The 24,865-nt window shown below is 35.6% G+C and overlaps 1 protein-coding gene across 14 annotated transcripts in view; it reads right to left on the bottom strand.

The window, feature by feature from the left end:
* Window positions 1-24,865, bottom strand: part of LOC127843579 (carbonic anhydrase-like) — a 207,181-nt gene that overhangs the window by 15,666 nt on the left and 166,650 nt on the right. For 2 of the 14 annotated variants that reach the window (XM_052373248.1, XM_052373249.1), the window contains exons 5-8: window positions 20,260-20,352; window positions 19,636-19,750; window positions 19,030-19,139; window positions 16,226-17,338 (exon numbers count right to left, since the gene is read on the bottom strand). The exons of 5 other annotated variants lie outside the window; for them this stretch is intronic. In XM_052373248.1, the coding sequence (XP_052229208.1) occupies window positions 17,231-17,338; window positions 19,030-19,139; window positions 19,636-19,750; window positions 20,260-20,352 (426 nt within the window). In that variant the 3' untranslated portion in view covers window positions 16,226-17,230. Of the gene's footprint in view, window positions 1-568; window positions 646-4,786; window positions 4,829-6,250; window positions 6,272-16,225; window positions 17,339-19,029; window positions 19,140-19,635; window positions 19,751-20,259; window positions 20,353-22,008; window positions 22,131-22,392; window positions 22,591-22,909; window positions 22,982-24,865 lie in introns of those variants that run through there. 7 more of the 14 variants (XM_052373247.1, XM_052373254.1, XM_052373255.1 and 4 more) reach the window with 7 other exon arrangements.

Here is a 24,865-nt window from a genome sequence, read left to right as displayed (position 1 = left end):
GCTGTATGACCTCTAACAAATCCGTATGCCTTTGTTAAGTACTTATGTTGTTGAAAATGAAACTAGTTTCAACTAGAACATCTTGAACATATTTCATTATTCGACACCGATGTCTCTGCTTAAGAAGTATCATAGTTATGTTCAATGGTTTTGTTAAAACTAAATATTTAAACCATACATTTTAGGGTTTAGAATAGTTATTCTGGTAACTTTTATTTCAACATTATCATGTTACAATAATAATCTAAAATTAAAAAAGTGTGTCCATTACAAATAAGAATATCATGTGTTACAAAAATTGTTGGTGAATTATTGTACTATCATATTAATCGAGTATTCCAGCCAGCGAATGATAATGTTTTTTAATTAAATGAAGAACATTATATACATTCAAACATGCGACCAAGAATGCATTTAAAAAATCCGTTTAAAGAGTATAAACAAATGTAAAAGCAATGATACTCGAAAAGAAAAAAAACTTGCAAAACCGCCGCATGAACATTGTAAACACATACTGAATGTTTTAAAACGAGTGTTATATCAACTTAAATATCACTAAACAACTTACCGCTTCTGCTTACCACCGGAGAACGACACTGTCACTGCAATGCGTTTTAAATGATAGCGGTTGTCGCGCTGTATTTAAACCTATAGTAACGCGCTGTCGGCCGTATACCGAAACCCATTTTCATGATTTGAATAATAGCTTCGTTACCTCGGTGGGGAATCATTTGTATATCTTCAATGAATCGCTGTCGTTCATTGTTATATACAATATTCTACTTTCTTGATAGAGCTATTTTACATCCGGAAGGACAACATATTGAATAATGTGACATTAAATTTCATGCCTGCAACAAAACATTCCATCCAACGAAAAAAACAACAACAACACAAGAAAAAATTGTTTACGACATATTAGAGAACGTGTTAATTTATTCACATTTGACTACATTTGTGAAAGTTAACGACTGTTTGTAATCACTCGAACTTGAAAATACCATATTGTAAAGCCTATTATGGTCAATATAACTTGCCTGACATAATCAGCGTATGATAATATTAAAAAAAAAATGAATCAGTTATAACCATATTTAGTGGATATTTTTCTTTAAATTTTTAAATTTTAATTCCCTATAACAGCACTTGTTATTAATCCATTTATGCCTAGCGTCTAAAAAAAGGCCTTGGCAAACAGCGCAGACCCAGATGAGATGACGCATGATGCGGCGTCTCATCAGGGTCTGCGCTGTTTGCTTAAAGGAATTTCTGTAAGAAATATTCTTAACATAGAAATAAATATACTAGACATCCCTAATTTTGGAAATAAATGGATCCAATTTAGAAGGATGGGAGAGTCCACCAGGCATAAATGGGTTAAGATAACAATCAATTTAGAATTGCTTCCTTTCATGATATTGATACTACGTCGATATGTACTCATTTCATCTCTAAAGTTTTTGCGGCAACGGTGTAATCTTTATTGTTAAACAAATGAAATTTTGTTTCGGAACTTAATTTTACCTCAACCTGTTTTACCATTAAGTAGCAACAAATAACGCCTCATTACTTCCATTAAGTAGCATCAAATACCGCCTCATTACTTCCATTACGTAGCAACACATAACGCCTCATTACTTTATTGTGATACTATGTTGATATCTGTAAAAAAGAATCATATTCTTTGTTCAAATAAATATCTGCCGCAATTATGGCTGATGTGGACGCCATTTTAATAATTTTCACAGCTTGTGAACATCAAGTTAACGATCAATAGGTAGAAAAAATCGTATGGATATCACAGTATGGTCCATCTGGGGTAATGTTTATCTAGAATGTACGTTTCGCTTACGTGTACAAAAGATAAGTTCGCTTACTATTATTGATCATTTTAACTGTTTATTAAATTCCAATTTTCTTTGTTTTCAACTTGCTCAAATTAATCATGCATTAGAAATTATAATACATGATAACTGTGAGGGTATTTCACTTAACTGAAAGAAATAATGAACTATTTGTTTTTATTAAAACATGTTATGTTTAAGTCATCAATATTAACATGTCAATTCTTGTATGATAAAACATTAGAAACGATGTACAGTTTAACGATTGCACTTGGTGAAACATGAATGTGAAATCCACTTTTATTTAAAACAAATGTCAACGTGTGTTTGCTTAATCTTTAAAAAAAGGACGTATACTTGAGAGATTGCACTCGGTGAAAAATGAATGTGAATTTCCCTTCGATTAAAAATAACGCAAATCCTCTTTTCGCAAAAATGACACGCTAATTTTACATGTTGCACATGCAATCTTTACTGTTAAAGAAATTCATAGCTAAAATATCCTAAAATGTAAACATTTAATGTAACAGGGATGTTGTATATGGTTTTTATGATGACAAACTCTTCAGAACAAAACCGCGTAAACCGAAAATTAAAACGTGTATATTACCATAGCGAAAATGATCCTGTTTCATGATGAAGATAAAGTTTCCTGTACATTTGGAAAAATCCGGATATTGATAAACTCACCGGTCAGGACCGTGCATGTTTTCATCTCAGCAATTTTATAGCAACGAACGATTTAAAAATCGCTGATGTAAAATAAATTAATGTAAAATAAATTGAGTTTGCAAATGTGATTTGATTATAATTTCGTATTTTCATGTGTCAATCCGAAAATTATTCACAGCACGTTTAAGTCTCATTTCCTTTTCCTCATTAAAAAATTAACATCGCAATGAATTAATGAATGGGTGGATAAATGAATATGAAGTTGTTGTTATATCGTGTTGATTGAGACCAACAACTTTCCATGCAGTATCGAGGAGACCAAAAACTTTCCATGCAGTATCAAGGAATGATAAATACTAAGCAAGCGAACTATCCCACATAGTTTACAATAGGTGAACTCTCAAACACGAATTTCTTTGTGCCCGCAATTTAAAACCGCATTGGCGCTGAACATATACATACAAACAAACTTTGCAAAAGTTGCTATTTTCATCAATGCAAGATGTTGGCATTATTATCCATGATACATGAGTTTGTACTCAACATACAACACGTGTCCGCTTATCAGCCAATCAGAGATGGTTCATAAGACTGATATAAAACGCTTTTTAAACAAACCTAATTATCGAATATAAATGTAATATAAAGACAATAGGAAATCAAAGTAAACTGGTTTATGTTGTCACCAATATATTTTGTTTAAACTGGAACAATAAATTATATACGAAAAATCGCATTCAAAATAATTAGCACGAATAAAAAATTACAATATATTCCACGTCTGACCTACATATTATATTTATATCGCGTCAAAAGCTGGATTGTGTATGCATATGAAATAAAAGTTGAATCGTGACGTGTTAATTGAAGTGTTTCCCCCGAAAGGTTTATATTGTCGGTCCTTGACATGATCAGGTCCGACTGACATATCAGCTGTATACTTGGCAGTGTTAATGCCGTCATCAATTAAAATGGAATTTCGTAAATCTTCATAATCTGTCGTTTTTTTTCTAGCATGGTTACAAACAGTGTGTTTTTTTAACTCGTAAAACGCAACGCTTTTAACACTGTTTATTATTCATCTTTGTGTATTTGTGGTGATTTTCTATATTTACAAATTATATCCCCCAATAACAACACGATTTTAAGCATACGTGTATTGGTATAGAAAATGTAACTGAAAGCGATACTGTTTGACATAGATGCGCCAAAACTGTTTTTGAATAAATAAAAGCTGTTGGTAAATAGGCTTTAACAGTATCCAGTTTGATAGATTTCGCCGCCATAACATTAAACTTTAAACAATCCCATCTGAATGTTAAAGGGATCTTTTCACGCTTTGGTAAATTGACAAAATTGAAAAAAGTTGTTTCAGATTCGCAAATTTTCGTTTTAGTTATGATATTTGTGAGGAAACAGAAATACTGAACATTTACCATGGTCTAATAGAGCCATAATATGCATCTTTTGACGATTTTAAAACCTAAAAATTATAAAGCGTTGCAACGCGAAACGATTGAATATTTTGGAGAGTTCTGTTTTTGTCGTTAAATTTTGTGAAACTACGAAGATTGCTTATATAGGGTATAAAATACGTTCAGCATGTGTATTCGGCGGAATAGCTCAGTAGGCTAAAGCGTTTTTACTTCAGGACTCTTGCAGGACTCCAGGGGTCACTGGTTCGAAACCTGGTCCGGGCAATGTTCTTTTCCTTTTTTAAATTTTATTCTTGATTTTTTTCTGGAGCTTTTACGATCCAATGTTTACATTTATCGATATAAAGCATTTAATGAATAAGTTAAAAAATGCCAAAATCTGTGAAAAGGCCCCTTTAAAGAGAATTGTTTAAAACGTAATAAACGAAAACCCGTGATACATTATAATTACGTTATGCGCGCCATAAATTAGAATTAATTAATCGTTGCTTAGTTAAAGAGAAATTTCCACATGATCAAATCTGAGAGGATATATATATATATAGTATGCAGTATTGGAAACTAATTTGAAAGAAGTAGAAATTCGTTCAAGTTTATCATTACCGGCTAACGCATTGAAAAAGCATATATAATGAGCTGTTAAACATACTTGTTACACTAGTGAGAACGATATTCATGAGGGCACATTTCCCTTCTCGACCTTGGGACAGGAAGATTGCAAATAATGCTCGAAAGCCACACAAGTTGTACAACCCTGCAGGATGTAGATAATTTAAGGCCATGACAAGTGTTTACAGTACAGCGTGCATGCAAATATTATTGTTTTTTACTTACACTGTTCAATGTTGATGTGATTAACCCATTTACGTCTAGCGTCTGGAAAAAAGGCCTTGCAATCGCATCAATCTCGAAGTGTTGCATACAAAGAGTCGTTTTCCTAGTATCTTAAGTCATAGTTATGTCAAACGTTACGTAGATGCATTATTAAGTTATCTTTATATTTTGAGAAAAAAATTATTTGTTTATCAGTATGTAATGTAATTAGTTTTATTATTGATTTTTGTTTTGTTTTAATGTCAATAAAATCATTTATAGCGATGGTTTATCAAAATATATTTTTTGCATATCAAGCGTTTTCCCACATGTGAAAGAACTGATCAACTTTACTGAAGATGTTTCTTAAAATAAGAAAAAGAAAGTGCAGGCTTTGATGCAGCAACTGTTGTAACGGTTAATACTTGCCGGGGTAAAATATTGGAAACGGAATACGTTCAAACGATTGCACTTGCCCACTGATTTGTAAGTATTAAGCGTTCCGCTTCCATTTAAAACAAATGTTATATGTATTGTCGCAGAGTAACGAACTACATATGTAAATTTTGCACATAATGTAATTTTCTAAAAAACAACAATACACACTTATATATGTATGTTGACATTATTGTAATACGTTTGTTTTGTTAATGATAAACTGTCCAGACTTTTTCTACATTGCGATCGTTATAATAATGTATATAAAGACTGCAATAATAATCCTGTGATATTCTGACCAAAACTATGCTGAAATTTGCTTAGTTAACATTAGTTGCAGATGATGTATGACCTCCAACAAATCCTTAAACAAATATTAAGCATTTGATGTTGTTGAAAGAAACTAGTTTTAATTAGACCGTTCTGAATATAGTTGCTACCGATTGCTATAAGCCGTATCATATTTTCTTAAATTGTTATGTTAAAACGCTTTGTAATGTACTTATGTGTCACAAAAGGTGTTAGATTTAAGAAAATGTTTTTGTAAAATATTTATTTTCGTGACTAATATACCAACATCTAGAATGATGTTCAAATAGAATTATTAAATCAGCCCATCATTCACTAGTTTGTCCATTAAAGATTATTAAAGTATTTAAAAAAATAGTTGGTAAATAAATTTACATACATCTATTTTATTCGTCGAATATGTATGTCAGCGAAATATAACTTTGTTAAAATAATTTGGAGGACATTATTAATTTAGATATGAAAGTTTGATTGCAACAGTTTCCGTTTAACAAAAGTACTTCGCCGCTAAACATATACGACAAAAGAAAAAACAACAGCTTTGATATCCGATTAGCAAAAAACAAAATCGCAACACTGCCATCCCTACTAAACATATCAATGACTTCAAATATCGAAAACATCTTAAATTGCAACTGAACACTCGCAACACTGGTGTCCCTGCTTCATCAATTAAACCAAATATTTATGACTTCAAAACATGTTTTATAGCAACAGAAACATCGCTAAACAACTTACCGCTACTGCTATCGAATGAAGCGCCACAATATGATGTATTTTGAAAGGTACCGTTTTTCTCTCTGTATTTATCAGAGGCATATCCAGAAAATGTTCAGAGGGGGGGCTGAACTGGGGAGGGTGCTGGAGGGGTGTCCCCTCGTGTTGACGATTTTTTTTTAAAAGGCACCTTGAAATAACGCAATTTCCTGCTATCTTATCAGCATTTTGCATGATAAAAGTGCATGTAAAACTTCAGTTCAGACATCAAGTGTGACGGACAAACAGACACACAGGGGTAAATCAAATGTCTCTCACACAACTAAAGTGGTGGGAGACATAATCTTTATCCAGAAATTTTTAACAGTGTTAGATGGGTGGACCTCCTATTTAAGCTTGTTGGATATCCTACTAAGTCACCCTCTTGGATGTGTGGATATTTATCAAACTTGGTTGTAATCATATTATGTATATCTTGTTGAGTCTTGTGGTTCAAAAACTGTCAAATAAGGCAAAGACATTGATAAACCTTTTTTACAAATTATAAAAATAACATTTTAACAACACTCTTTATTTCAAATTCTATCTATGTGGATGGTCTAATGATGATAGAGCGGTAGACTTTTGCTCCATGGCTCCAGGGGTCAGTGGTTCGAGCCCCATTGAGGTTTATTTTTTTAAAGTCTTTAATTGTATTCTTGTTTTTTAACTGGAGATTTTAAGACCTAATATTAACATGTATCAATATAAAGCATTTAATGACAAACTTCGATACATGCCAAAATCTGTGAAAAGGCCCCTTTCAATTCATCAAAGAAACTTACCGAAAAATTAATGAGCCATTTGTAAACATTTACCTATAGCTAAATGTATCAACGAATTTCATAAGCTGAATGTATCTCCTTCAGCCAATCAAATAGCGCAGCTTATCACTTACAGTCAGTGAAGCGTGCAGTTAAGCTGGCGAAGGTTAGATCGACTGTACACATGCCTGGGGGCTGATCACACAAATCGACAGCTGTTTATGGCTTAATTAGGGGCATATGACAGGAAATACACAAGTGGATTGAAACTATAAGGGGCTCATTAAAAAAATAATATCTTATCAGCCAGCTGGGGGGGGGGGGCTTTAGCCCCCTAGCTCCCCACCTAAATACGCCTCTGATTTATCCTTATACATGTATACCAGAGGGGGTAATCACGTGACAAACAAGATGGCGACGTCCATGACAATGCGTCTCATTCATGTCATGTTCATTCCAAGCGGTCATCATGGAGGTTACAGTATACTAAACAATCTCTTGCACGACATTACATTCACTGCATTAAAGAAAACCACCTCGTACCATAATATCTTATATCAGTCTTATTTCGTTTTTCGATGTTAACAAACCTACATACATACATACGTCGAAGCAATGCCTACCGTCACTCAATAAAAATTATGTTCAATTGTTTACATTTATGGAGTGCGTGGAATGATTCCATCTGCGTAAATGGGCAATAAAATAGTTCCAAAGAGTTGCATTACAACTCGCAAGTTTTTGCACAATGTATCGTAAATTTAAAATTACTATTTCATTATTTTACGCCTCTGATCCTAAAAAATCCAAATCAAATATACTTTGAATGCGTTTGTTCGGTTTTGCCCAGTTTCTGGGCAATATGGCATGCTGAGCCTTTCGCAGAGGTGTATGCGAGAGCAAGGAACGACAATTCTGCGCGGAGATTGGTATTTTCGTCGTTTAATACCCTTCATTACTTGTATTATTTTGTATTCCGCTCACTTTCCAGCCATATTAGAAAGACAGTTACTCGCTTTTATTTCATAGTAATATTCGCTCTACATCTCGACTTTACTCGGTGCGAAATTTCTTAGCGGGATTACCTAATTAGGGCTCCGCTAAGAAAATTTGCGTGGAATAAAGTCGAGAAATAAAGCGAATTTAAATACGAAATAAACGCTAATCACCTTTTTACTGATATGGCTGGAAAGTAAGCGTCATTTAAACAATAAACAGAAGTAATAAAGGGTATAAAACGGCGAAAAATAACTGTCTCGGAATGGACGTCGCCATCTTGAATTTCACGTGATTACCTCTCTGTGTATACACGCACTGTCGGCCGTATATATCTGCTTTTTTAGTTGTTCGCGTAGCGAACACTTATGTTGTTACTCAAAATTTCAAGTCGGTTCGGCTTATCTACGGAAAGCCTTCTACCTGCCACACATGCCGTATACGCGCGAGAAAGAGTTGTATAATTAATGCAACAGGTTTGAATTCTCCAACTTTATGCATTCACAAATGGAAATATTATATGAATATCGTGTTAAATGTAATAGTTTCGAACGGAGCTTATATAAAAAAGAATCAAACCACACTGATTTTATTATACGAGTCGCGGAAGAGATTGTTTATGAATGATTAAAATAGTCCACTCAGTAGTATTTTTGCTCAGCGCATTCATAATCTTATGCTAACAATAGATACGGCTACCGATAAACAAGGGAGAGTCCAATTGCATAGGGTGATAATACCGCAATAGTATAAGGTTACGCTTGTTTATAATTTATAAAACGGTGAACATGAGTTCAATAATTACTACAGGTATACGATAGACAACATCAAAAAATGCTTCATAATCGCTAAAACCGAATATAAAAGCAATTAAATATAACAAGAATTATCTTTTAAACAGGAAGTCTTGCTATTTTTGAAATAAAGTTTGAAATTTTGGTTTCTAAATAATTTATTTGAAAACAAAAGTTAAACTTTTGTGTTTTTTGACTTGCTAGTCGCATATTTACCGCATGAAATACTAATACATATTATAATTATGTTGTGGTTCATTCTTTGTTTGACTCAAACCAATCGACGGGTATGCTAACGTAGTGAGTTACGATACTGAACAGCACACTTAACATTAAACCTCCGTTCGCACATAGAAGGAAAGGGTCAACTAGGTGCTACGTTTCCATTGCTTACTTCAGTTAGAGGTCAGTTCTTCATGTAATTGCAATCATAAGGCGCCGGCTTCAAAGGCTTGCGGACGGTAATTTCTTGCATAATAAAAGTCGTAGTCGCATGGTATTTGTGTTTAGCGTCCTTTTTCGTCACGTGGTACTTTTTCGCAGGTGTTTTAGCGTCTATTTTTCGTCACGTGATCAAAAAATGTTCTCGGCAAAAAAATAGTTCATCGAAACGATAGCATGAAATTATTAAGTTTGTACAATCGATTTATTTTCAAGACGGTAGTTTTATCAAAATGATTTTTTATTTATAATTTATTAATTATACTGAGTTCAAAATAACTAACATAGTTGTTTATTGGCTGCTCAATTGTTTACTCCCCACGCTTGATCGCGCACCGACTGTCAAAACATTCGATTTTGTTGAGCAGAACAGTCAGCACCTCAAGAAAGTTCCTCATTGTTGCTGAAGAACGCACTTAAAAAGTGAGTACATTCATTTTTAGTTGGTCGCGTTAGCGGCCGACTAAATTTACAGAGCATCCTTTGCAAATCAGTATGTGCTTAGCTACGCTTAGGACGGTAACTCACTGCGCTAGGAACGATTACCGCTGCCTGTCTGCACTGCAGACGACGAATGCTTAGGGGCGTCTGCTCTTCTACTGCAGTGTGTGTATTTCCCAGTTTGTAAGACGAGATTGGCCAGTCTAGTGTTTATCATTGAAATCTGTACATATTGGCTGCTCTCAGGGAAAACGGGGCTTAATAAATGTCAAATAAGATTAACCTGTACACACTGATTAGCCTGTGCAATGCGCACAAGCTAATCAAGGACGACAACAGCGAACAACTTCAGTGCCTTCAGTGCAGACAGACAGACAGACAGACAGACAGACAGACAGACAGACAGACAGACAGTCAGACAGACAGACAGACAGACAGACAGACAGACAGACAGACAGACTTTTTTTTTCGAAAATAGCCATGTGGAGAAGCAAGGATCGAAACTGATAAAATCTTTTGTAAGGACCGAGCATTTATTTGTCTCAGTAATGTCAATGTAAGAAACGATTTAAATATCATTACAATCAAATTAATTGCATTTGCAAATGTCAATTGATTAAAATTCTGTATAACCATATGTGAAATAAGACGAAAACTATTCATGTTTATGTTTCGTTACTTCTTGCTTATTAGCAAATTAATATCGCAATGAATGAGTGGATGAATGAATGGATATATATTCGCTTTTATAAATTGCTTATGTAGAACAAAAACTGTGAAATAACCATGTAGTATCAAACGAATGAAATTTGCTGATCAAGCGAAAACTCTCAAAGATATTACATTAGGTGAAATCTAAAGAACTGATTTCGTTGTTTCCGCAAGTAAAAACCAACTGTTCACTTAACATGTACACAAATCACAAACTATGCGAAAAGTTAATATTTTCGTCTGTGCAGAGTGTCAGAATTGCATTATTACCAATCGTCCAGGAGGAGCTGATATATTACATACAACACGTCAATCAATCAATCAAAGATGGTACATACGTCTGATATGTTATGCTCTTAAAAAACACTCAATGTCGAATATTCATATACAAAACAACGGAAAATATTAGTGGACTAACGTACTTTGCCACCGATATAGTTTGCGTTAGCTTGAACAATATATTCTATTGAATCAATCGCCAGCCGTTTACATCTGTTGCACGAGTTATAAAAGTAAGGACAAAGACAAATCAGTGCTCTAGGTGATTATGTTTCAAGATTAATCATCATATTTCCTTTAAATGCAACAGATTGGTGTGCACATCATGACAATGTGACATTGTTCTGTCATGTTCACTTATAATAAAACGCCATTTTTCTTAAGATTTATAGCCATGTAATGGTCAGGACAATTGCATTGGTTGAAATGACAATCATTTGTAATGCGATATTATTTTCGGTCTCGTTAAACATCATTTAATCACTGTATATACTTCAAAAGTGAAATGCGAATACATTATCATTAGCATGTAATGACTAGAAGACATAATACGAACTATTGATACTTCGTCTGGTGGCCGATGGTCATCTGAACTGAGCGGACTGGTATATAAGTTATAAAAAATGTGCTTATCTTATATCGTAAAAAGGAACGCTTTTACCACTATGGTTTATTTTGAAAGCTGCATATATGTATGTGCTTAGTCTCGTTATTTAAAATTTACATTTCCCAATAACAATACTTTTTAGCATATAAGTATTTGTATTAAAATTATAGCTAAACGCTAGAATATTCGTCATAGATCTATAGAAGACTCTCTGTAAACCGGACGGTCTCGGGACCGGCCTGATCGTCCGGTTTTCAGAGAGTTCCGGTTTACCAAGAGTTTTCATATTGCCGAAATATACATGGTATGCATTGTGTACAGAATCACATTAAAATAAAACAAACTATATACATTTACATGTACCATGTGATAACTGTATGCAGGTACTGATGATGTTAATTGCATTCTTAAAAAAATGTGTTTTAAATCGATTAAAAGCAAAAAAAAATCCATACCGACTTGTTTTGATTAATCCCAAAGTAAGCGTGGTGCTTTATACATGTACGTACGTGGCATTTGTCATATAGGCGAGTGACGACACAAATAAGATTGTTGTAGATACACGATTTATTATTCAATGCATACATGTACCACATTTCAAAAAACATACACACAAGCAAAAACAGCGTCATAATTATTTTTTTAGATATTCATAATCTCAAAATCTCCTGGTAGACGTTTTTTTTCTTCAAGATGTCGCCGACCGCTGACTTCCCGATCTTGAAGCGCTCGCCGAGTGCCTTCAGAGATGGTTTTGATTGAGCAGTTGATTCCGTGATGAGCTTTATCTTATCCTCTAACGTAAAATACCCGAGAAGATCACAAGAAAGTGATCGTCGCAACGGCGTGCATTAATTTTTCAATTAAATTGTTTATCATAGGCGATAATAAATAATTAATAAAACGATCGAGTCAATCACTTTTTGGTGTTACCGCACGTCTATTATAGACATTCACAGTTTGTTTTACATTACTTAATCGGACTCCCATAGCGCGGTAACGACTTGACACCTTTATGGTATGTTTAATCCGATTATCGATTATTGCGCGAGCAAAATGTGTGACACCGCACTCGTTGTGCTGACTAGGTATTGTTATTTTCACGCCTCGGGCATCTTGAGAATTTAGACCGTCCGGTATACTCAATGTATTTTACGTTGAAAATGACCAAATTTACGGAGATACCCGTCCGGTTTCCGGTTTTCATAGAGTTCGGTTTATTCAACATTTTTTAACAAAGAAATAGAAGGAGAAAATACGGGACTGGCCCGACCGTCCGGAATTGGGAGAGTTCCGGTATTCAGAGAGTCCGGTATTGGCAGAGTGTACCTCTTAAGTATTAACTGTATTTGAATAGATACAAACTGTTCGTAAATAGGGTTACACAGTCGTTAATCCAGTTCTTTGCTACCACCGTCATTACCTTTAACTTCTATCGATAATTTCATCTAAACGCTCAGAGAGTAATTTACAGTTGACAGCTTAACGTATTGGTATGCCCACCATTAAATACAATAAATAAATCGTTGTCTGTTTAAAGAGAGCCATTTTCACATGATCCAATTTGAATTTGGGATATAATTTAAGATCCACAATGAGTGAAGACAATTTTCTTAACCGAGTCTTTCAAATCAACATTTCATGATTAATCAACAATCGAAAGAGAAAGTACTGCTTGAATGAAGTAGAATTTTTGCCGAGCGTATAATTTTTTGTAAAAATGATTTGTGTAACTTCCTTCGAACGTTAGTGTGAATGATTATAAAGAGGAACATTCACCAGTACTTCCTTGAGAAAGGACGATTGGAAAAAATATCAAAAGCAATGCTCCAGAACCACGCAATTTGTAAAACGGGGAGTCCAGAAGACCTTTAGAATAGCAACAATTCTACTTCATTCATATTCATAACCAACTACTACGCTTTCGAAATGATACCGCCGCGATCAATTGATTGGGGTGAATGTCCTGAAAGTGCACTCGTCATATTATTAGAGTAAAAGATTAGCTGGATCTACTGGAAACAAAGGGTCCCAAGTTTTAATAGCAGTACGTATAAACTGGAAATTGTAATTATGTGTACATTACCATATCGGTTATGGTCATGTTTCATGATCCAGATACAGCATGCTGTCAATATGAGAAAATCTGGAGATAATTAGACTTTACATGTGTAAGGAAAGGCTAGCTTAGATTTCAGGTGTTTTTTTTTCAGATAATACAGAAACTAGTCTCAGCTAGACCTCGCTGCTTTTTAACTGCAAACGATTATTTATGTATTTGCTTTTCTATTCTTAAAATTATCTTTTATTTCAAGACAGAACTGAAAGTATCGCATGAAACATGGGTTTAAGTATTCAAATGAACACATCTAGCGTGTTTTACAATACATTGTATTTGATAATCAGCTGGAAACACTAAACTCAATTATAATTTGAATTAATATATTTTTATTGACATTTCTATAGAACTGTACAAAGTATATAAAACGAGTGTCAGCTACAGATTTGGAAATCAATGCTCATAATGAGATATTTCTTTTCTCAAAGTAGTGAGTCATTAACGAAACTCGAAAACAGCAATAGTCAAGAAAAGCTGTGGACTTGGATGACCGATTTACAACATAGCACAAGTCTTACAGATTTCTATCGATTTTAACTCACCTTTTGTCATTTCTAAACATATGTTTAATGATCAAATTTCATTTGAAAGCAGTGGACTTGACATCAATTGTGCACATATTTATAAATATCATAATGCAACTACAACAATGTGCAAATGCGCCGTCCTACGAATAATGTGTTGTTGATGTGTCCTGATAGAATCATAATTTCCTTGCCCGGTCTGATAAAAACAAAACAGTTTAACCGGTCACGACTCATCTTGGCGAAAAAAATAACGGGCATTGATTTCACGGTTTGATGATCATTCGTGATCATCGTGATAGAGAAGATTAAGATAAATAAAGTATAACGTATTAAAGCAATGGAATACACACATTAAATACGAGTTCGATCTACAATTTTATAGTAAACATTTTTTTTAGAATGTAATAAATCTGTTGAAAATCAATTTAAATAATTATAATAATAATTACAAAAAACAAATTCTTAAAAAAAGAAGATATTCTGCGTTTATCCAGACTTGGAAATAAAGGCTGGATATCACGTTTTTAGCGTTATTAAATTAAAAACAACGGTTTCAGCAATGTTATCTTCTTTTTTCACTTAAGAGTCGCATATCCGCCGCATGAAATGCTTGTTATTTAGTGCACGTATATTAGGCTGCATAATAATGTTCGTACACAAGTTTAACTACTTGAGATCACATGGTATGTGTCCGCACATGACTTATGATGAAACTATTTCTTTGTCATCGAAACATATGGTAGTAGTAGTAGTATATCTTTATTTAAGTCTCATCAATATACATACATGGTGATAACAATACAAATAATTACAAAATGTCAAATGTATATTGCCATTCCATATTGGAATTATAAGAGAATTCTGCTTAAAATATACAATTACATACATTACGACTTTTATGATTTATGGTATGTTGATATTGGATAAAGACGCAGTTTGCTTTCCACACATTTAAATAACATTGTTACACCTGCACCATGCGAAAATTGGTCGTATTGCATATTGGGCAAGCTAAGTTCAAGCCCAGCCATCGCACCTGTGCAGTCTGTTCGTGGGTTGCGCTTTCCTCCATAAAAAGTACGCACGGTGTCGTGGTATCTCTTGAGTATCCTCCTCAGAATGCATATCCTGACAAGAGAACGCGGATGCGAAGGTTGGGCTGGGGCTTCGCTTGCAGAATATTGCATATGACCCATTTTCGCATGACGCGTGTCTTTAAGCTCGTTGCGGCTGGATGGAACATCAACCACGATACTTCCCGCTTTTCTGGCTTGCAGGGAAAATTTTCAGACAGACTGACCGCGTACGTCACACATGTGTGGATCGTGAATTAAACGATATCCCTTCTATCATAGACCAATACTATTTCGGTGGTTTTGTCGCACAATACAAGACAACCGGCATATACCGATAGGTTTTCATTCATTCCTTTCCTTAATTATGTGTTATTAGATATCTTGAAAGCAATACTGTGTTATAAACATATGGCATAGCACATTCCGTCTTTCCCTAACGATTAACTGACCCAGCACTTACAATGAACGTCTTGGAGAATCAGGGAGGGAACTTCCCGGTAATGCGTAAATGAAGAGAGTATAAACTTGCAAAAAATATAAGTTAAGAAAAAAAAATGTGAATGCTAATTATGAAACAAGCTTAAATTATCGATTTAAGAACGTTTCTGTTTTGTTTTTATATCAATAACTCTATATTTTCAAGCGAGACTTTGAAGCGGACGGACAACCAGACAGAAAGACGAACGTTATTTGGCGTAAATTCGCGGGATGAGACATCTTCTGACAAAGCACCAATGGCCATCGAACAGAAAGTACTTCAGTGTTTAATATCTCCGGTAATGATCAATAAAAACGGGGAAATATCCCTCAAGTGAGTTCAACTCCGTGATTGCAGACGATATGAGCCGCGTCATGTGAAAATGAGACTTATATCATATTCGGCCATCGTTAACCCCGACAAGCCTTTGCAAACGCGCACTATGATCGGGAGCTACGCTGTCCGCTATAAAGTCATGCAATGTTTCGTGGTCCAATTGGCGGACAGGGTCACTCCTGACCAGACTTCGCGGATGCGGGTCTGGAGCTTCCCTGACCGAATATAACATAATAACCATTTTCGCACGAATTGGGTCATTTGGTTATTGCTTTTAACTTATGTTTTCAATTGTCAGTATCTATATGTGCGGGAAAATGCTTGTGTTTATATATGCACGTTGATAGATAAAAACTTCACTTATTTTAGGAAGAAATGGAAAGTGAAATACTTGAATTGATTTTATTTTATTTTACAATTGTAGTCTAAATGATAAATAAACATTTGGAACAAACATAGACAAGTGTAACAAATATATATATAAGCACAAAACAGGCCAGTATGAATTAATGTATAATATATCTGCTTACATATAAGTTGCACATACCAGAAGCCGAAAGGCGGAAACTAGTTCTTAAATGCAGTCCGTTTGAAGCCGTACTTTGGCTAAAAACGAGGATATGGCATCAACAATATGCACCATTGATCATTATTTAATGATGTCGTCCGTTAATCGATAACCAATTTTCGTCAAACTGAAACTTCTAACAGTGTCCCCACATTCAGTGTTTTAAGAGATATAGTTTAAATGAACATTCTTACGCACGAAAACTTACAGATATACATGTGCAATAATAATAATAATAATATGTAAATGTAATGTAAAGATGTAAATATTCATAACTACATAATGCTGGAGTTAATACTTTTCCAAACGATGAATCTAACAAATGTAACACAGAAAATTGATAAACCAATGATGCCCCCATTCAACTTGAACATAAAAACCCATCTATTACTGACACATAATCTAATTTGGAAAACAAAATTCACCCTGCTATGTGTAATAAATGGAATGTATGAAATATTTCCACATCAAAATCTATGTATGTATGGTGTAATAATTAGACCACCGGAAGATACACATTCATCAATGAAATTTTAAATTTAAATATACCAGTGGGTATACTGATTTGTCATTAAATTGTGATAGTAGTAACAGAACATATGCTATGGCGATCGATTTGCGTAGTGTACATACAATATTGCACAAATAGTTGCATGTTATTCGTATTGCCTCTTCGTTTCATAATATGCCTAATGTGGTAAAAACTGAATAAAACAATCATGTGTAACCCAAGCGTCTAATCTGCGTAAAAAAACTACACGTTTTCGAAGTTCTATCACTGTTTACGTGTTCAATACTGTACGGGAAGTAATGCAGAACTGTGTCTCATTGAAAGGAGGCCCTGACTTTTCTCCCTTTTGTTGGCACAGGAGGTCGGTAGTTGTCCTGCATGTGATGTCCGTCGGAATCAGTGAGACTGCGAAGAGCGGTCAGCTGAAAGGAAGATGACAGTGTATAATTTCTTGGAGAAAAACTCGATCATTTAACAACTCCCTTTAATATGATATTTAAACGATTGAGTGTGTGTGAAACTGAGTGCAAAAGCAATCCATTTACATGTTTGTCGTGTCCATTGTTATTCACAAAATAATGTGCAGTATAAGTTAAAGATAAGGACTGTTATAGATCCTGTTACCCTTACAGCTCACCGGTTCTATTAGAAACGGACTTTGTCTGTGTCGGTAGATAGGACTTTATTAACCCATTTATGCCTAGTGGACTCTCCCATCATTCTAATTGGATCAAATTATTTCCAAAATTAGGGATGTCTAGTACATTTATTTCTATATTTAGAATATTTATTACAGAAATTCCTTTAAGCAAACAGCGCAGACCCAGATGAGACGCCGCATCATTCGGCGTTTCATCTGTGTCTACGCTGTTTGCCAAGGCCTTTTTTCTAGACGCTAGGCAAAAATTGGTTAAAAAAACCCAGACTAAACAGCCTAGTGCTATGCTTTGGAACTTGATACCATATTGGAAATCGATTGTAAAACAATTTCTTTTATACAGAGATAACATCTTATGGATTTCATGGTAATTTTCTGTCGGTCTGCAATAAACTTCGCTACAGCTTCAAAGGTACCTATGTAATTACAACCAGCGCTTATCGGAAAAACACAAAAGGTTTAATTAGAATGCTGCGAGTTCGATTTTTGCCATTTCTTCTTTCCATATCATATGGGATTATTCCCACACACGGTCTCACGCCCTTTGTATAATTTTACTTCGATAACGAGATTTGAAGGTGTCACTCAGCGATATCCGATATCATTTTACTTCGATTACGAGATTTGAAGGTGTCACTCAGCGATATCCGACCGCACTTTTGTGGACTAATCGCTATACTTGCATACTCCATGCAAACAGATAACAGTGCAAAGGGTTAAACAACTATAATGTGTGTACCAAGTATCGCACTAACTATTAACCATCATCAGGTTACTTAACCCATTTATGGCTAGTGGACTATCCCATCAGGTTACTTAACCCATTTATGGCTAGTGGACTATCCCATCATTCTAAATTGGATCAATTTATTTCTTAGGGATATCTAGAATATTATTTCTATATTTATAATATTTTTAACAGAAATTGCTTTAAGCAAACAGCGAAGACCCTGATGAGACGCCGCATCATGCGGCGTCTCATCTGGGTATACGCTGTTTGCCAAGGCCTTTTTTCTAGACGCTAGGCTTACATGGATTAAAACTGTCATACTTAAGTGTACGCATTATATTGCAAACCGTACACGTACTAAGTATTATTTAACGTGATGTGGGTCACAGGCAAATGCAATTCTACAAGAAAATCGTTGACAATGCTTAGTCCATGCAGCTTATTTCAAAGTAAAAGCTAATATTTCTTACTCATTTACTTACATTGAAGTGAAATTTTTACTTTTTGAATAACTAACATCAAATAGAATATTCGACTGTTTTGGCATCCTTAATAGCTTTTGATGTGTATTTACTTTGAAGTTTACGAGGTCCTTACAGGTCTGAGTGGTAATATGTGATGACTCGGAACGCCCCAGCACTCCTACCGGTAATTAACTAATAAGAATCACTTAAGTTGGGAATGTCTTTGATATCATTGCTGCCGTTACAGCTATAGACACATACCTGTTGGTGAGAGAATTCCACGGGTTCTTTGAAGACAATCCATTGTACACTTTCCAAAAGGGGCGGGGTTGTGAGGGAGCCCTCGTACGTCCAGTAGGCGCTGATGTTATCTGCAATGGCGACGTAACGTAACGAGTGAGAACTAACGACGTTTTACAGGAACTCGCGTAAACCGCAAAGATTATTATACATAAATTATGTTTGATTAATAAAACACACATTTTGTACAGCTAGTAATAGGGGCTTATATATGTTTAACACAAATCCGATGTAAATAATAAGAAGAACTAAACTTGTTTACTAAAAAATCGAAGTAAGAAAACACATGAAAATAATTAAAGAGGAACACGGATAAGACGAAGGCGAAGGTGATAAAGGTACAAAAGAAATAAATCGTTGACAAAGAATATGATGTCATCATGAGAAAGAGAGTACATATCAAGGAAAACAATTTACACAAAGGAAAAAAGAAGAACGATAATAGTTATACAACGGACGAGGCGATGGCGCCTTAAGTAAAGGGATATGTGGAGAAGAAGGAAAACGAAACATGAAACACAGAACATGCCATGGAGAAAACGTCTAGCACTCGAGTTGTCGGCTTACTTGGCAACAGTCTGGTTGGGTCAAGAGAGACGGGCACTGTGGCCTTGCTACCGGGTTTGCTCATCTTGCTCAAGTTGTCCGATACGGAAGAAAAGCCAAGATGCGTGAGGCCGGGCTTAAATTACGAATAGAAAGCTTCTGTGAACACCGACATGCTTGTAAAATGCAAATATTTTTTACTCCAACTAAATAACTTAAAATAATAATTACGAAATACGAGCATTAAACATATTTAATTGATGCGTGCTCCAGCCTATTATATTAGTTTTACTATTCTAAATATCCGTAAGTTTTAAATTATTATAAAATGAGTCGCGTGCTGAGAAAACTGGGCATAATGCATGTGCGTCAAGTGTCGTCCCAGATTAGCCTGTGCAGTCCGCACAGGCTAATCAGGGACGACTCTTTCCACCTAAACTTGATTTTCGGTGAGGAGGGACTTCCTTGAAACTAAAAATACCTTAAAAGCGGAAAGTGTCGTCCCTGATAAGCCTGTGCGGATTGCACAAGCTAATCTTGGGCGACACTTTACGCACATGCATTAAGCCGAGTTTTCTCGAAACAAGACAGTAGGACGCATGACTTGTCCGTCATAACACCGGCAGATAGTGCGCCTCGTGTTACCTTGATCATGATCCCGAGGACGGCGAGTCCGTCGCTCTTGGTTACGGCATCCGAGAAGCTGTCATACTTCGTGTTCCAATGGACCAGGTGGAGCTGTAATGGAGAACCGGGGCATTGACAGACGCATTTTGTCGTACTATTATCATATTTAAGAAAGAAATATGTCAAGCCACGAAACCACTTTCCAACGTTTCAGTTAATACTATTGTTCAACAAGAGCTGTGTTTGTGAAACACCATGCCCCCTACTGCGCTTTGAAGCCACACGGCAGCTATTATAGAAACAAGGTTATATTTTAAATGTAAAGGTCACAGTGACCTTGACCTTTGACCTTGTGACCTCAAACCATGTTTGATTGTAGATCTCAATGAGATGCACGCACATGTAAAGTTTAAAAAACATAGACCCAAGAATTTTCATTTTATGAGCAAGGTTAAAGTTTTGGAACAGACAGACACACACATACAATGTCAGACAGACATGCCGAAAACAATATGCACCCGATCATTCGATCTTGGGGCATGAAAAGCTGTTCAAGCCAAAGCTATGTCCGTGTAATATATATCCAAACTCAAGTTATTTAGCAGTTGTTTTTCTATTTAAGTTACAGTGACATTGACATTGTCCAACTTACCTTAATTGCATACATAAGCAAGGTCTGTTAGTAAATTACCAATAATGTGCGTTTAAAGTAAATAACCCGCCCCCACACGAAAACTAGTATAAGTGACATTCATTTTAACCCAGTTGATCAAACTTAAATCCCAACATTGGAATCCATGTTAAAAACTTACATTCAGCAAAATAGTACATCTCTTTTAAAAAGAAACTGCCTTATGAAGTAACGGTGACCTTGACCTAAACCTTACTGGCCCTAAAGTAACTCCCTAGCTTGGTATGCATGTAAGCGATGTAAGGCAGGGAGACAAACAGCAGTGGAATACCGCCATATAAACTAACTTTTTGAGTGGAAATAATTGTTCTATTTTTCGTTATAATGAGTTTGACTTTTTTCCGACTGACTGTAAATGCGATCCCATGCCGGTTTACATCAAAAATGGTCGATGCAAGTGTTTGACTGGAAATCCCATGTTTGCTGTTATTATATTTGTGTAATAGTGACCTATGACCTTAACCAAGCGGGACACAAATACAGTTACACGCTAGGTCGCTATGCAAGCATTTAATAAGCGAATGTTATCAAAATTCGTCGTAAAAAGTTAAATTAATGACCGAAAACCAACTGTTTGACGTCGTCCAACCGACCGGCCGCCCACCAACACGACAGTATGAAATCTTACAAAAACCTGGTTAAATGTTATCAAATATAATAATCAATTAATATAACCCAGCTTGCAATATGCATGATTCCACAAGGGGGAGGGATGGCAAAGAAGTGGAATGTTATAAACCCCCGAAAAAATACATGCAAGGCAATTAAGCAGAATAATTGTTGGTATGGTAACTGTAGTATTTGGGGGAACTCAGCTTATGGCCTTATCGTGAGTAGTGAGGATACGAGATCAATTCTTGAGATACGTTGCGACTGTATTATTCGAGATTCAGTGGATGATTTCATTTTATTTCTATTTCGCCCTGGTGCTTATAAACTTGGTCATGTTTTCGAGTTTACATGTATCAGAACAGAAATCGTATTTTGTTTGAAATATGTTTGATGTTTTAAATACATTAATGAAATTCAGTATATATCCCTCGCATACTTAAGGACAATCGGTTTAACCGACGAACCTCGGATGCGAACATCTTCCCGTCAATTGTATGCTCCGATCCCCGGTTGTCGTCTGCTCCCCAGTGCAGGTGGAACTGCTCCAGCCGGAACTGTTGGCTACCAAGGGGGCCACCGGTTAAATCTGGGATTAGAAGGTAGTACAAGAAGAAACATCAATAAGATAATAGGTATCAAAACTTATATTGATTATAACGTAGTATTTGTGTATAGAACATTTCGTGCTTGTCAAGAGAGATTATTACATGTATTTTTAAACATAAATATATTAACAATAACCAAACATTAAAATCAATATTCAAGGTATCTTTTTTACATAAAACTACGAAACGACTCCACTACCATTTACTTTAACATTCGCCATAATAAAATTGCATCGCGCTTACACCCGGTCTTGGTTATCTGACACATGACGCTGTGCCCGTTGTTCTGCAGATGGGCCTCGTCTTCCGGTGTGTAGTCGACCCTAAGGGAGTCGCTGGCCGTGAGGTCAGAGTCGAACACCGCCTTTGACGGCACGATGTCGATCGGAGACTGTCGGCTGCCTTCGGCGATCGGAAAATTCTTGTTCCACGTGGTGGGTCCTGGTGAGTTATTAATAGACACGTGAATTATTGAAAATGTTTGAATCCTCTTAGAGTCTTCATTTGATGCCAGACATGAGTTACATTTCATATGCATTAAGAAATATTCGATATCTCTCTGAATGAAATTTAAATCATACACATGCCCGTTAATTGGCGGAAAATAATCACACTGATTAGAAAGAATATCATGTGCACAACCAAACAAATTGACAATCTTAGCACGACAAATACAAATTTCAGAAAAATTCATTGTTTCTTATTGTACATATTATAACATGCATGGGGTGAAAAGGAAAATATTTTTTTTACATTATACCATTTGTCTCTGTGTATCCCCAGTGTGCCATTGTATCTCGGAGTCGTTGGATGTTGTGTAAGGCAAAAACGTCTGAAAAGAACACAAAATAAAATTATCATATATCAAGTTTCGATCTCGAGTGACACTGTACCATTTTGAAATGGGCACTTTACGCTTACTTACCTGTACAATAAGTTTAAAATAGAGGGATGTTTTATCATATTATCTCAAATGTAGGTCAGACATCCGTAACCGACCGCTCGAAATAACCTTTAACAGTTATTAAATAAAATATACATGTTAGACTTACATCTACATAACACGTTTTGTAAACTATTGTCAGTCAGAGCGGACACCATCACTGTCATGAGATACGGACATTAACCCATGTATGCCTAGCGTCTAGAAAAAAAGGCCTTGGCAAACAGCGTTGACCCAGATGATACGCCGCATGATGCGGCGTCTCATCAGGATCTGCGCTGTTTGCTTAAAGAAATTTCTGTAAGAAATATTCTAAACATAGAAATAAGTATACTAGACATCCCTTATTTTGGAAATAAATTGATACAATTTAGATGATGGGAGATTCCGCTAGGCATGGGTTAAAAAAGACGAAACTACTACAGCAATTATTTAATGTTCATGTTTTGTTGCATTATGCATTTCAAGTGATAAAGTGTCTAATATACACGTGTGAATATGCATGTCTAACAAGGTTAGACAGCTATTATGAGTTCTGAGAAAACTGGGCTTAATGCATGTGCGTTAAGTGTCGTCCTAGATTAGCCTGTGCAGTCCGCACAGGCTAATCAGGGACGACACTTTCCCCCGAAACTGGATTTTTGCTAAGTAAAGACTTTATTTAAACGAAAAATGTCATAAAAGCGGAATGTGTCGTCCCTGATTAGCCTGCGCGGATTGCACAGGCTAATCTGGGACGACACTCTACGCACTTGCATTATGCCCAGTTTCCTCAGAACACGACTCAATTAATCTTAGTATACACCGTAAAATTGACATTGATGAAATCCATCTTTGTAGGGAAGTGTAGGTAACATTAGTAACCTTAGAGCAGGGACGTCGGAAGCAAGTTGACATTGGGGCGGCGGAGGGGGTGGGTATGGGAAGGGTATCCCCCTCATGTTGATGGGGGTCCGGAGATTTTTTCAAATTTTAGCATCAAATGGCGCATTAGGGTGCGTTTTAATGCCTTTTACCTGACCTTATACACGTCTATTGCAGGCATATTCTGAATGACAAAAGTTGTGACAGACAGACAGACGATGGAGAAGTGATCTCTATATGTCGCAGTTTGTAATTTGTAGCAGGAGACACAACAATAGATATCATATGGGTTGAAAGAACGTTCTTCGGGATTTTTTTGACCGAAATTCCGTTTTGGAAATTTGAAATTCGTTGGTTGGTTTGGAATAGACATATTGAAATGACACAAAAATGTGGTAAAAAACATTAAATAAGTGTTTTAGAATTGTCGATTTACTTTGAGTTATTACAATTAATTCAGTGTCTTGAGGTATCTTTAATTTTGTGATAATTAAGGACTTTTGGATATCGGCATATTTGTTTCATGTCATACTTTCCTTTATATTAATAACAAGAAACCGTCGGAGACAGCTGATGCTCCCCACAGGTTTTTTTTGTCACAATATTGCACTATATATTCAGATAAAAGGAGACGTCTTGAGGGCACAGTAGTTGGGGGGACAATAATTTTCTATAGAAAATTTCAAATTTCAAAGGGCCATAACTGTGTGAAAAATCATCCGACCAAAACCCGCTGATAATTTGCACATCTCCTGTTGGTCGTGAAGCTTCCATAAAGTTGCATTGAATTCCGGTCATTAGTTGCTGAGAAATAGCCCGGACAAGAATTGCGCTTTATGTACAGTTCATGGAAAATTTCAAAGGGCCATAACTCTGTGAAAAATCATCCGACCAGAACCCGCTGATAAT

Source organism: Dreissena polymorpha, chromosome 9 (assembly GCF_020536995.1).
Source record: "Dreissena polymorpha isolate Duluth1 chromosome 9, UMN_Dpol_1.0, whole genome shotgun sequence".
Classification (NCBI taxonomy): domain Eukaryota; kingdom Metazoa; phylum Mollusca; class Bivalvia; order Myida; family Dreissenidae; genus Dreissena; species Dreissena polymorpha.
This window is presented reverse-complemented; position numbering and strand designations above follow the sequence as displayed.